This window comes from Marmota monax, unplaced genomic scaffold, assembly GCF_021218885.2.
Source record: "Marmota monax isolate L192 unplaced genomic scaffold, Marmota_monax_Labrador192_F-V1.1 WCK01_AAM20220418_F8-fsc00179, whole genome shotgun sequence".
Taxonomy (NCBI): Eukaryota; Metazoa; Chordata; class Mammalia; order Rodentia; family Sciuridae; genus Marmota; species Marmota monax.
This window is the reverse complement of record NW_026695200.1, coordinates 2,086,999-2,101,827: the sequence shown is the minus strand read 5'-3', so window position 1 is coordinate 2,101,827 and position 14,829 is coordinate 2,086,999. Positions and strand designations below refer to the sequence as shown.

Genomic DNA, 14,829 nt, shown 5'->3' with positions numbered 1-14,829 from the left:
GTAAAAGCAATCGGGAGCATACACATAACTCAGCCCACAGTAAGTACTGGCCCTGGCATCGGCCTCCAACCTCCCAGCACACTGCCCACTACACATGCCACCAGCAGACCACTCCCCTCATGGGAGATACCCTACCCCGGGTCTGGGTTAGTGGAGCCTCCAAGCCTGCCCTCTCCCTGTCCACAGGGTAGCCCAGCTCCCAAGCCATACTATAGACTCCTTGCAATTCAACCAAAGAAGTGTCATCCTTAGATCAGGTTAGCTCAGCATACACTTCTCAAAGCATCCTTCCCATCTCTCCAGGGAGATGCACATTCAAGTGGCAACAAGACTCTGGCCCAGTAGGCCTCACTTTCCCTCCGACCGGCAGCCCACCCACCTCAGCTCCTTACCAGTTAACCATCAGGACAGCATCATTCTCTGCAAAGAGTGGGAGGTCCCCTCTTGCCTCCCACACAGCCAGGCAAATCCAGAGAAGGCTCTGGGACATCCCCAAGGAAATGTTCCTGACTTCAAAGAACAGAGGACAGTCAAGAGAGGAGCTGTCAGGAAGTGAGGTCTCCTGAGCTGCTGTTTTTACCCTCTAACCAGCCTGGGCAAGCACAGAGCCCTTGGGGGATGGTGGTCGGTCCACCTTCCTGGAGTTTCCTCAGCTGCGAAATAGGAAGAATCTGTACACCCACAACAGGGCTCTGAGATACCCCGAGCTATTTCGACAAAGGTTAAATCCTGAAATCCTGATTGCAGTAGCAGGCGAGGGGGCGGGTCAGAACATGGCACAGATTGTGACCAGGGATTAGTAAAACACACAAATCTGATTTTCCCTAGGAAAAGCATCCATCAGCAAAGGCTATTCAAAGGCTGAGGGTCAAAAGACTTACTTATAAAGGACTTGCTTTATAAGTAAGGACTTTATAAGGACTTATAAAAGGACTGTCAAGAAATTTATACATCCTCCTCTGTCCTCTCATTAACCAAAATAATACAAATAAACCCTTGTCCAAGATGAAGGAGGGATAGAGGGAGGGGCCTGGACTGCCCTGACTAGAGCTGGAACCAGCTAGGCCTGATGTGCATTAATTTGCTTGTTTGCAGGTGAATACACAATTATGACGGCCCATTTCCACCTGAAAAGGAAGATTGGGTACTTTGTCATCCAGACCTACCTTCCCTGCATAATGACAGTGATCTTATCCCAGGTATCCTTTTGGCTAAACAGAGAATCCGTCCCAGCCAGGACAGTTTTTGGTGAGTGTCCCTAAACCAGGCTTGGACATCAGTGTTCTGTGACTGATATAACCACCTTCCATGTAACAAAAGCACTGCCACTGCTATAATTTGGGACTCAATTGTTCCTCAGAGGCCCATGTTAAGGACTTGGTCTCTAGCCTGTGACACTATTGGGTAGTAGTAGAACCTTTAGGAGGTGGGGCCTGTGAGACAGGGTAAGTTAAGTAATGGGAGGGAGCTGTGTCCACAAAGGAAATTGTGGGACAGTGGTCTCTTCCTTTTCTCTCTTTTGCTTCCTGGCCACCATAGGTGAGCAACTTTGCTCCACCATATACTTCTTCCAAGATGCGCTGCCTCACCACAGGCTCAAAAGCAACTCTGGACCGAAACCTTCAAAACTGTGATCCAGGATAAACCTTTCCTGTTTTTTTTTTTAATATTTATTTTTTCGTTGAAGTTGGTCACAATACGTTTATTTTATTTTTATGTGGTTCTGAGAATTGAACCCAGGGCCTCACATATGCTAGGCAAGCACTCTACCTCTGCGCCACAATCCCAGCCCAAAACCTTTCCTTTTTTTAAGTTGATTACCTAAGGTATTTTGTTACAATAAGGGAAAGCTGGCTAACACATCCATCAGACATCAAGTGCTGCCTGTCCATTCTGTGACCTGGGAAACAAATTGACAAGTTAATTCAGAATTTAAGGTTAAGCATTAGGATTTAGGATTTCTCTCTGAATGATAGTTTAGAGAATAATACATAGTTTTTTTGACAATTATTCCCATTTTGGAAAGCCTTTAATTGGTAGTACTTTTTAAGGTTTGAAATTACCTGCATATATCTCTCTTAGGTGATATTTTGCTGTAGTGTTTTTACAGTGCTCATAAAGTACTACTTTGTAAGTTATCAGGCATTTCCTTTGAAGTGTAAATACTACTTTAAAATTAACCACCATGTGGCAGTTTATATATTTAATATGGTAGTGATAAATTAAACATACACACACACACAATCAGCCGTCTTTATTCAAAAATTCCATCTCCTTGATTCAACAAATATAGATGGAAAATATTTGAAAAATAGTTGCGACTTTACTGAACATAAAATTTTCTGGTCATTATTCCCTAAAAATGTAGCATAACAACTATTTACATAGGATTTACATTGTATAAGGTATTATAAGTTATGTAGAGATGGTTTATAGTGCATAGGAAGATGCATATAGATTATATGCAAATACTCTGACATTTTATATAAGAAACTTAAGCATCCTTAGGTTTTGGAATCCGAGCAGGTCCTTGAACCAATCTCCTGAGGGATGCTTGTATATAATAAGATTCTAGAACAACATAATTTTATATTCCTAAGACTTTCAGTACAGAAAGATGTAGCTCAGTAGGTATCTTGGCACAGTGGACATAGTTGAACATCTCTGACTCTCACCTTAAAATTCATTGTTAGTCAGATTTTTACTATGGTAACAAAATACCTGAGATAAAAATTAACTTAAAAGAAGGGAAGGTTCATTTTGACTCTGAGTTTTGGAGTCCATGGTAAGTTGACCCTGTAGCTTTTGGGGCCTTCCATGAGGCAGCTCATCATAGCAGAAATGTGTAACATTCACCTCATAATCAGAATATGAGATAGAGAATGAAATAGAGAGGAAAATGTGCTGGGATCTCAGTATCTGCATCCCAGATGCCTCTAATGCTGGAAGACCTCCTGCCAGTCTCTACATCCTAAAATTTCCACCATTTCCCAATAGCACTATGGGCTGGGGACCAAGCCTGGTAGAGTCTGTTTCCTCTTAGAGATTCCCAATGCATGTTAAGATGTTAAACAACCTGAGAAGATTTAAGGGGCTGGCACAGAATTCCTCCTCCAAGCACAGTGATTATTTGATTCCTAAGAAAAATCAAAGATGTCTACTGATGTCTCATTAAGCATTAATTCCATGCAGAGATTTATGTTCAATGAATATACGTAAATATCTTTAAGGAATGACTTGGCCTGAAAACAGATAACTGCTCTGACCACCAGCAAGATTGTGTTCTCTTGGTCCTATATTGGTTCCTGTGGCTTCCATAACAAAGTTCCACAGACTGGGTGTTTTAAGCAACAGAGCTTTCTTGTCTCACAGTTCTTAAAGCTGGATGTCCAAGATAAAGATGTTGGTAGGGATGGTTCCTCCTGAAGGCTGTGAGGGAGAATCTATTTCCAGCCTCTGTCCTTGGCTTCTGGTAGCTCTGTGGCTTGTGGTAGCACAACTCTAGTGTTCATAGCATGTGCTTATTTGTCTCCAGATTTCCTCTTTTATGGTGAGGGAGGGTACTGGAGATGGAACCCGGGCTTTGAGCATGGTAGGCAAGTGCTGTACCACTGAGGTACAACCCCAGCCCCCAATTTCCCCCCTTGTAATGAACACCAGTCATATTGGACCTAGGCCCAAACTAATGGCCTTATTTTTAACTTGATTATTTCTATAGAGACCATATTACCAAATAGGATCAAATTTTGAGTTCCTAGAGGTTAGGGCTTAATTATATGAAGTTTAAGGGATTCACTGTTTGACCCACAGCAAGTATGTTTATACCCACATCCCAAACACTGTTACACACCCATTCAGAAAAAACTTTTTTTGGAAAGGGAGGCAGGGTTAGCATGTAGAAAGCACACGAACTGAAGCTATAGGCCTGGCTCCAAAGATGGGATGTCTCCTTTACCAGCTGGGGAATGTGGGCACATTGCTAAGTGCCTTTATATCTTCAGGATTTCTCCTGCAAAATGGCGATCACGACTCCATTCCAAAGGGTGACCCATAATTTTGCAGTTCTAAAGGAATGCTTCCCCCTAAGGAATTTGGCCTTGTTGTATGGTCACTATAACATTTCCCTAGAGGCTGCAGGTGCCTTGCACAACAGCTTGAGGGGATGTTTTTCCTTCTTTGAGGGAGTGACATGCTCAGACTGATACAGTGTTCCAGTCGCACTCTGCAGGTTGGGTTAATCCAAAGGAAAGAAAGTCCAACTTATCAATTTGCCTTGTACCAACTACTTATAAAACATATAGCAAATCTTTGTGACACACTTTGCTAAATGCTGTGTGAACATAACTTCCATTTTTCCAATGGAAATTGCTCTAATGCCACAAAGACACACCATTCACTTAAAATGTCCTCATTGAGCACCAATGATTTGCTTGGCTTGGTCCAAGCAAAAGCAGAAACAGCTAAGTAGATATCAGACCAAAATCCCTGCCCTCCTCAGTTTGTTTTCTAGAGGAAAGAAACATACTGAGTAAGTGATATTTAAAATGCAATGAATGCATGAAACATTATGAACACATCTAGACAGAGGCAGGTATAGGCCGGGGTTACAATTGTGTCATTGTCTGTCATGTTTGGCAGTGTTGTAGCAGGGGACGAGGGCCCTGCTGATCTGTTTCCATTCTCCACTCTACCTGCAGGGGTGACTACTGTGCTCACCATGACGACACTCAGCATCAGTGCTCGGAACTCCCTGCCCAAAGTGGCCTATGCCACTGCCATGGACTGGTTCATTGCTGTGTGCTACGCATTCGTCTTCTCTGCGCTGATTGAGTTTGCCACAGTCAACTACTTTACAAAGAGAGGCTGGGCCTGGGATGGCAAAAAAGCCTTGGAAGCAGCCAAGATCAAGGTACTGGCTTTAATTTCTTCCTTTGCCTTTCTTTCAGGTTCCCTTGATCAAGAAAGCATACCTGAATCTGTGTCTAAATAAGAGATGAGAAATTTCTCCTTCTTGCTTCTTCTTCAACCTCAGAATGATTCCTTCCCTTATATTCAAGTCCCTTACAAATTCTTTTTTTTTTAAACAGCAGATCACTTTTCTAATATATTTCAAATCACCAATTTTATTCAGTCAAAATTGTTGTTAGCTAAATGGTTTGGACTTGTTTATATTCATGCCTACTTTTGCAAAAATAACTTCTACCTCTTCAGGTATGACTTGTCCAGATTTTAATTGATTCATTTTCCTGCTTGTTATTTTGCCACTTCCCCATGCAGTGTATCTTCTTTGGGGTGGCATTCAAACCAGAGAGAAGGCACACAGCCTAATGGGAACATCCATCAGTCAATCATGCCTAGTACCACTGACTAAATGATTTGGCTCACTTAAAACATGCATTGTGAAAAGTATTCCTCTGTTCAAAACAACTAATCATCAAGTATTTAACAGGTGACTTGTGCCCAGATTTAAGGAACATTTGAAGGAAAAAGAGTTACACAAGAATCTAAGCTGAATCATTTCCTTTGGGAGATGAGAGTATGGTACATGTATAGAAAATTAAACAGCACATGATAAACTGCTAATTATATCATGCACAGAACAAATAAATCCTTTGCACTGAGAGAAGAGGTCAGAGTCATTGGGGAAGACTTAGAAATAAGCTTCGATCTTTCCTTTGGAAAATCTGCTTGAAAGGAGTCCCAGAAGCATTATAGAAGACTCGAGTTATATGTCCTGACTTCCCTACCATGCACCACAAATTAGTATCTGCCAGCCCAGGACACTGGTTCTATTGAGGGCACTCATTGCTGACCCATCCACAGCCCGGTATGCTCTTGGAGTTGACACATTTCCTTTCCCAAGGAAACTCAAAAGGTCTGACTTGACTTTACCCATCTGACTCTCTCATTTTTCAAGACCAAGTGTGCACTCCTGTGCTCCATTGTCACTCATGGAAGTGCCACTTCCAAGTTCAACTCACTCTGTTGGAAGAAGGCTAGGCAGAACTTGCCTTGTCACAGAAGAGGGGAAGGAAAGGCCTGAGTAGGAGAGTATGGTACATGGATAGAAAATTAAACAGCATATGATAAACTGCTAATTATATCATGCACAGAACAAATAAATCTGTTGTGTATGCATAAGGTCTATTTTAACAGTCTCTGTACTTTTAAGTAGTATTTTATGTGAGTAGGCAAATGGTGGGCTTCCTTCTCCCTGCTTGCTGCCTGTGTGTGTGCCTACCCCAGTGTGGGATGTTTCTACCACATAGAACCTGTTTGGTGGGTGTGTCAGAGGGTTACAAGGAACAGGGATGATCTGACTGCAGTGGACAATGGGTAGGGAGCTAGGAAAACATTTGAGAAGAGACTGGGTGTTCTCAGATTGTGAAGGTTCTTGACCAAACCATTTGAACTTGATCCTACAGATGAAGGGGAACCAAAGAGGATATTTAATGGGGGAAGGAACGAGAAAGGAGTCTGAGGAAAAGATGCTTCCTGCACCTAGGTCTGGGTTGCTGGAAGGTAAATGCTTACCAACTTACTGGGTCTTCCATGCTGCATGGTAACAGAGTGAAGATGGCTAAGTCATAAGTAGAAGAGCTATCAAGAAACCAATGCATTACTTGAAGTTGTCTGGTCCATGATTGTGAGTCTAGTAGGAAAGTAAAGCCCAGGGTGAATGGAGAGACCTGAAATGTTGTTGAATGTTGTCAACAGCGTCACCATTACTATCATTTGACACATTCACACTCAGCCAGCCTACTGTTCTAGATCTGAATGGAGACCTGGAAGAAGGAGGGGGGTTCGAGAATAACCAACTAGCCTCCATCAGTCTTGTAGAATGTTGAGATGAGGTGTTTTTCCCCAGAAGACCACAGTACTGGGATTCCAGCCTTCCTTCCAGTAGGGCTTTGTGCAGTGAAATCATCAGATTTGGGGGGAGGCCCATGACTGAGTAAGCCTAGTGCTTATCTACTTGTGCAAACTGCCCTTAGACATATAAGAGATGTGAAAATAGACTGTGTTCACCACTGTCCCATGCTGGGATCTACAGGAGCAAACACCAGATCAGGGTTTAGGTGCAAAGTAGTTTTCAGGGGTGAGGACCTGAGAAAGCACAGAGGAGGAAGTGAGATTCAGCAGAAGACATTCCCCTGGGTGATGCAGGCCCAGCAAAGCCTAGGATAACTGGGAAGCTCTGGAGGAAGCATTTGGCCAGGACTTAGTCATCACAGGTATCTGATTCCTCAAGAATGATGTGACTCAGACAGGCAGCTTCTGCAGCTAAGGTGTTTCCTGAAAGAAATAACACTGACCATAGCTGTCCAGCAACCTCTTTCTGGAAGGGGATTCTGGAACACATCTCCATGTCCACCATAACAATCTAGACTCTCTTGAGTCTTGAGTAGTTGCTCCTTCCTGATGCTAATGCTTCATAATTAAAAACACACATTATCATGACTGATGTGCCTTTAACTTTCTGAATCCATGGGTTTTGTATGATATCCTTGGACTCAAACATTATAGATTTAAAATATTTGAGGAAAAAAAAATGTTTGCATTGAACATGTGTGGACTGTTTTCTTGTCATTATTCCCTAAACTACTGTAAAGAAACTATTTACATAGCATTTACATTGCTTTAGGTATTATAAGTTAACTAGAGATGTTTTGAAGTATATGTGAGGTTGTTCCTAGGTTACAGGCAGATACTAAGCCATTTTATATAAGGGACTTGAGTATCCTTGGATTTTGATTTCTGTGGGATGATGAGACGGATCTTGGAACTAATCCCTTCATAATACTGAGGGACCACTGTATCTCCTCAAGTGCCTCTTTCTCTGGTTATACCCAGAGATGGAACCATCCAAAGCAGTAAGGCAAGGTTATTGATTCCTTCTGGCAGACTAGTATGGTGCTCAGATGATAGTGCATGTTTGTACACAGCCAGTTTCTGATGTGTGGCCCCCTCCCTCCCACTCCCTCCTTACAGCTGCACCTGGCCCAGAATTTGCTCTTCCTGCTTACACTTACTCCCTCCTTTCTTATCCTCTTAGCCTGTATCTTTCCCCTATTTTTAATGGATTATATATTTCCATTCACTTTCTATCCTGTTTTACAGATTTAATTTAATGAGATTACATTATTTTGGTAATTAAACTACCTATTCTCCAACATTTTATTATGCATAGTTTAAAACATACAGATGTTTAAAAATATTTACAAAGAACACCTGTCCACTATTAATATTTTACTATGTTTATGTCATCACCATCTGTCTTCTCTCTCTCCGTCCATCCTTCGTCCATCTATCAATCCATCTTATATGTTGATGCATTTCAAAATGAATTTCAGATGACAGTACACTTCTAAAGAAATACATCATTATGTAGATCATTAACTAGAATTCAATGTTGGTTTGTTGTTTTATTGTTTTTGAAGTAAAAGTCATATGGCATTAAAGACAACATTATTAAGATTACCTTTGCTGAATTTTGGCAAACTCATACACCCCTGTGCTCCAGAGCTATATCAAGGTACAGAACATCATCAGCTTCCAGAAAGTTCACTATGCCTCTTAGCAGGAAGCTCCTGTTCCCACCTCTCCAAAAGTAATCACTATCCTGATTTTTTCCTCCATTAATGATCTTACTTGCTCTAGAATTTTAAACCCAAGAAAAATGAAACATGCTATAAGCTCAGTTAAATGTCACATAGATTGATGTGGTATTGTTAAAAGTAAAATAGGAGAAATGTCAGGAAGTAAGGCTGGGGGAGAAGAGATGGGCAGGAAGAGCCTTGTGTGTACCATAGGGCTTTTTCCTATGTGTGGTGGCACCACAGTGAAGGTGGGGTGGAGAGTGGATTTCCATTTTAGAGAAATCAATCACCAGGTAACATCAAGGAGGTTGGAGTCGAAAGAGGCAAAATTGCCCAAATATGGAAAATAGTTTAAAAAATAATGCAGGCCTAAAATAGTGTGGCAATATGCAGTAGAGGTAAATAGTAGGAATCATTTAAAGGAAATATTTGAAGACCAGTTGGGGTGACTGGATGGGGAAGGTGAGGGAAGAATCTGGAGTGTATAAACTCTAGCTTGAATGATGTCATTACCTGAGGCAGAAGACACAGGAGAAGTAATAGGTTAGCTGTGGTAGGAGGAGAAGGAAAATTTCTATTTCAGTTATGGAGAAGTAGACTTTAAAGTACCTGACTCCTTGTTCAGCCCTGCTTGGATATATAAATCTAAAGCAAAGACAAAGGCCAGAGGCAGATACAAACCAAGGAGGGAAGAGTGTGGGTGATAAGTTCACAAGCCAACTGTAGGGAGCTGGGAGCAACTGCCTTCCAGGGTCGACATCTTTCCCTTCACACCTCCTTCCATACTTCTCTTACCTCTGACAATTCCTTCTCCAAATACTCTGCAGGCTTCTCTTCTTCCTCCCATAAAATATGTTTTTTCCCAGGGTCCCCTCCTATGCATCCATCAAATCTTTATCTCCAGCTCAGAATTCTTATATGTCTCCAACCACTTTCTAAGAGAGACAAGGTAGTCAGTGGTGTGGATTGATTGTCCAGGGACCCCATGAAAAGTTTGTATCTTGTTGTCTTATTTACTTATATTTAAGACTGGCACTTATATTGAATCCAGCTGCGACTACCTCTCATTTCTCTAAAAATGTCAAATTTGGTCAGAATTCAGACTAGTCAATATGTATTAATATGTTCCCCCATCTCCCATCCTACTGTGATCCTTATAAACCTTTTTCAAGGATGTTAACTCTAAAAAAAATTGAAACATGCTAGCAAAAAATATGTCACAGAATGTTCACAGCTGCTGAATCTATATTAGTAAAGATCAGAAACTTTCTAGGTATCCATCCATAAGAAACAAACAGTGGTATATTCATACAAAGAAATGCCCTTCAACCATCAAAGAAATAAATTACTGAAATAAGCAACAACATGAATGATTCTCAGAAGCACTGTATTGAGTGAAAGACATCTTACCCTAAAGGGTAAAGATTTCATAATGATTCTTAAGCACCCATTCTCTAGAGCTCTCCTATTGATTCCTTTATAACCACACACATTCATCTGACTGATGCACCTAAAGGTAAAGAAATGATGATTAATTTCTGGTGTAAGAGAAGTCTTCAGTTTATGCTAGGTTTCTAAAAAATGTCCAACATTAAAATCAGTACTGACTCTTGCTCATGACATGTTCCCTGGGTGGTGGTTCTTTGGGTTTTTAGACTTAGAATTCCAAGGAGGCTTGCTGTCTATCAGGGATGAACTGATATTTCTTTATCTTTTGAAAGGTATACCTTTAGACCTTCAAAGTGAGCGGACAATTGCCTGCTAATGACATATCCTTACATTTTTATTATGTTTTGCAGAAAAAGGAACGTGAACTCATACTAAATAAGTCAACAAATGCTTTTACTACTGGGAAGATGACCCACCCACCAAACATCCCAAAAGAACAAACCCCAGCTGGGACCTCAAATGCATCTTCAGTCTCTGTAAAACCTTCTGAAGAGAAGACTTCTGAAAGCAAAAAGACTTACAACAGCATCAGCAAGATTGATAAAATGTCCCGAATTGTATTCCCAGTCTTGTTTGGCACTTTCAACCTGGTTTACTGGGCGACATATTTGAATAGGGAGCCTGTGATTAAAGGAGCTGCCTCTCCAAAGTAAGCCACCACACTCCCAGACACCAAGGAAGCCATACTTCCAGCAAAATGGTACAAGGGAGAGGATGAGCTAAGAGGACTCTCCATATTTGGGCACTTTCAGGAAACTTTTGCATGTTTAATAATATGTACAAATAATATTGCCTTGATGTTTCTATATGTAACTTCAGATGTTTTGAAGATGTCTCATTGGTAAATAAAGCAAACAACTTTCTAGAAAAACAGAAGGCAATGACTCTGACACTCAGATGCTCAGTATCTCAACATCGATAGTTTACAACAAGATAAGTATATTTTTAACTGTTCCAAGTGTTACCTAACAATGTTTTTTATACTTCGAATGTCATTTCATACAAGTTTTCCCAACAGATAAATATTTTAGGAAATGCTCCATGATTAATACTTGACCAACTATTGCAAGAGACAAAGATCACAGAGAGCACATTTTTCATTAAAAGGGAAACAGTGGACATTTATGTCCAAAAATCAATTGCCTTTGATAATTCTTACTATTCTGAAATTTGAAAAAAGTACTGCATGATCTGACATTACGAAATAGAATAGGCAAACATTTATGCAGAGAAATTTAATAACAGAAATATATAGTATACTAGATTAGCCTACCAAATATTTCCCCAAGGAAAATTTCTAAGCAGTTAGGCTTAAAAATTCTTTTTTTTTTTTCCCGTGGATGGGGAGGGAAGAAATTTATTTCCCACCCCACTTTAACCCCTCCACTAACTGAACAATGACCAAGAAAGAAAAGGAGATATTAAAACAAAAAGAGGTTTGATGACATTCTTGGCCTTGACCTACATGTTCACAGTCTCCAGAACATTGACCACCTCCCGCTGCCATCAGCGTGTAGTGCTTCAGTGGTGAGAAATTGTAACTGAGTTATTTTCCATTTTACTTCCTTGTATGTATTTCATGATTGACTTACTGCTGTTAGCTTTTGTATATGAATCTTCAATGTTCATTAAAAAACAATAAATGAACTGATCTTTTGGGCATACATCATTTTTTTTAAAAAAGAAGCTCACATTTAAGTGAACTCATTTCCTTAAAACAACATACAAGAAACCTATCATGAAATTACTTAGGGAAAAAAATAAAAGAAACTAAAACTTACCACTACCCCCTGCTCCAACCTAATTCTGTGGAGTAGGACTTGGAGAGAAAACTTGATTAGACCATAGTGTGGGCACACAGGTACAGCCAGATAGTCTCTCCTGTTACATCTCAGTGATGCAGTGCCCCTTAGGCCTCTACTTGATGCAGTCTTCCTGCAGCGTGTTTCCATTGTGTTTTCTGTGGGTCTAGTGACTGCTGGTCTTAGCTCTGCACTTTCCTTTAGCAGTCTGTGAACACTCAGCAGAGTACTACAATTGGACCTTCTCCTTACTGTGTGAATAAGTATCAACAGGCATGCCCCTTCCATGGCTCACTTGGAATTCCAGATTCATAAAAATGGAGTTATGACTACTAACCAACAATATAAAAGCAGGCCTGTCTAAATGGATCACATGCCCTGGTTCTTTAAATATGCAAATATTCCATCACCTCATGGATAACTGGTTTTAGGATTTCGCAAATAATATGGTAAAGTACTCCCATAAAAAGCATTTCCCTATTACAAGTGATGATTTTTTTTACAATAGTGTGCTTTCTATTACATTACAACATAAAAGTCACAAAAACAGCAAACCTGAAACTCAATATAAAGTTCCTGTTTTCATTTTTCATTGTTATATTTCTCTTATATGTTCTTTAACTGCAGTTTTGTACTGCAGTTTGGAGAAAAAGATACTGTAAGTTACAACCAAATGTATATCTTGACTATTTCAGTCCTGATGGGATGTGATGTCTTCCTTATCAAGTTGTAGTGATTTTTTTTACATGTTCTAACTTTTATTACAGAAAACCCTTGCTGAGCTTCAGTTTAGAAATATGCTTACTGTATTACATGCTGCTGAAAACTTAAACTGTTAAATATTTAGTGAAAAAAAAGAGCATATTCCTTTTCAGATCTCTGATTTTGTATTGTAGATATTTCAGGGTTTGTTATTTTTAATTAGAACATAATAAAGAATAAGCTTGGGAGAAATGATAACAGGGAAAGAAATAAAATCTTCAGAAAGTAATTATAAATTATAATGCCCTATTTTTAGAATGAAGGTATTCAAACATCCCTTTCAAATAGAAGATATCAAGTCCATAATCAGAATTAATTCTGTACTTTCTTAGAAATCAACAGGTCCATCTCAGGAAAACCTTGGATAAACTTGTTCTGTTTTGCATTCAATAATTGGGTTTAAATGCTTTGGAGAAACTAAAATAATACTGCAAATGCTCTCTGTCAAAGATTGGTAGGGATATTATAAATCTTCTCATCTATTTGTCATGTTAATGCCTTAGATATAGTGCTGAGTGCTGTATGTCTCTCATGGGACATGTTATGTGAAGTAGGTTCATTAAATGGGAAATCTCTGTTTTATAAATTTGGGATACTGTAACCCAAGGAGGAAAATGAATGGGCTCAAAATTGTATCAGAAATTAGGAAAAAAATGGAGGTCTCAATTCCACTTCTGAGTTCCTAAGTCTCGGTTCATAACACCATGCAATTGCTTCTACAATGTTGCTGGTGTAGAGCAAAATTGTAACCTAAAATGAAAAATCTTGCTTCAAGACCTGTTTGAAAACTCTATTGAGAGAGTGGTAGCATCTTGGAGGCACACTCCTATAAATCCCAGATTCCTGGGAGGCTGAGGTAGAAAGAGCATAAGTTTGAGGCCAGAATGAATATCTTAATGAAATCCTTGTTTCAAAAATTAAAATGGGCTGGAGCTAAGTGTACAAGAACCTGAATTCAATCCCCGGTACTACATTAAAAAAATGTCCCAAAGAATTTCTTTTAATACTGAAAACATGATGTTTAAATCTGTCCTTTCTTGTATAAAATTTGTGTTACTGTGATCTTAGAAACAGGTCTTAATGGAATGGTCATAAGTTTGGGTAACATTCCCCTACCCATCAGAGAGGGGGCGTGGGGGAAATGCACTGACTGAAGCCAAGTATTTTGATGAGATTGCTCCTTCCAGAGAACTGATATGAATGATTATGGTGGTTGAGTCAGGAATGATCTACCTCAAGTAGAAACCATAACTAACCATGACACTGAGTCTTTAATCAACATTAGCCTTCATTGTAAGACCTAGCTTCACGTTAAAAAGAACCATTTCCTTGGAAAATTGGAAATGGCACAGTTTACTCTGTGAAAACAGTGTTTAAAATATTTAAAAATTAGTCTTAATGTCTTTTTTTACAATATTAGCACATCTGGGACAATCAATGCCCTGAGCAAACATGGTGAGTATTTGAATATGAATTACTCTGATCACAGCAATTACTTACCAGGTTGGCAGGGATGAAAGGGAGAACTTTTGAAGTGTGCAAAAAGGTTCATTTCATCAAAGATTTGCATGATTATCTGTTTGTCATTGTCATTTTCAATAGTCTTATCAACCCTCAACTCAAAGGCTCTATATAGCCTATTTTGAAATAAGCATGGGATCTTTATGGAAATTCAAAAGATATTTTCTGGGCTGGGGAGGTAGCTTAGTGGTAGAATGCTTGCCTAGCATGTTCAAGGCACTGGTTATGATCCCCAGAACCACACACAAAAAAAATTCTCTTCACAATTTCTGTAATAAAAATTCTGAAGACATACTCAGAAAAAAAATCTGTGAAGAAATAGGATTACATAGCTCTTCTGCATTCAAATTGAAAAGCAAAACCAAGTATCAAACAGTATATATTGCAAAGTGATATCTTAGAAAGGAAAATCTGTAATGAGTTCTAACTGACCTCATACAGAATATATTATTTCTACTTTCTTCATGTTGTTTCCACCATCTCTCTAGCATCTCAGTGTTAAGTGTTCAGTGAAGATGGACTGACTGAAGGAATGAATACTGGAAAGTGGGTAGACTTGAGTTGATGAAACCCCTTCAGGTAGGGATTTCAATAGTGGTCATATCCTATCCAAGGAAAATTTTTTCTTACGAGTTACAAAATGAAAATTTCATATATCTTATAAATTTAACTATCATTGACCTAACAATTCTGGC

The 14,829-nt window shown here is 39.5% G+C and overlaps 1 protein-coding gene across 4 annotated transcripts in view; it reads left to right on the top strand.

Annotated features, from left to right (window-relative positions):
- Gabra5 (gamma-aminobutyric acid type A receptor subunit alpha5) overlaps positions 1-11,825 on the top strand; it is a 76,581-nt gene extending 64,756 nt beyond the window's left edge. For all 4 annotated transcript variants that reach the window (XM_046428815.2, XM_058574069.1, XM_058574071.1 and 1 more), the window contains exons 9-11: positions 1,096-1,248; positions 4,698-4,909; positions 10,400-11,825. In XM_046428815.2, the coding sequence (XP_046284771.1) occupies positions 1,096-1,248; positions 4,698-4,909; positions 10,400-10,702 (668 nt within the window). In that variant the 3' untranslated portion in view covers positions 10,703-11,825. The remainder of the gene's footprint in view (positions 1-1,095; positions 1,249-4,697; positions 4,910-10,399) is intronic.
- Positions 11,826-14,829: the final 3,004 nt, after the last annotated feature.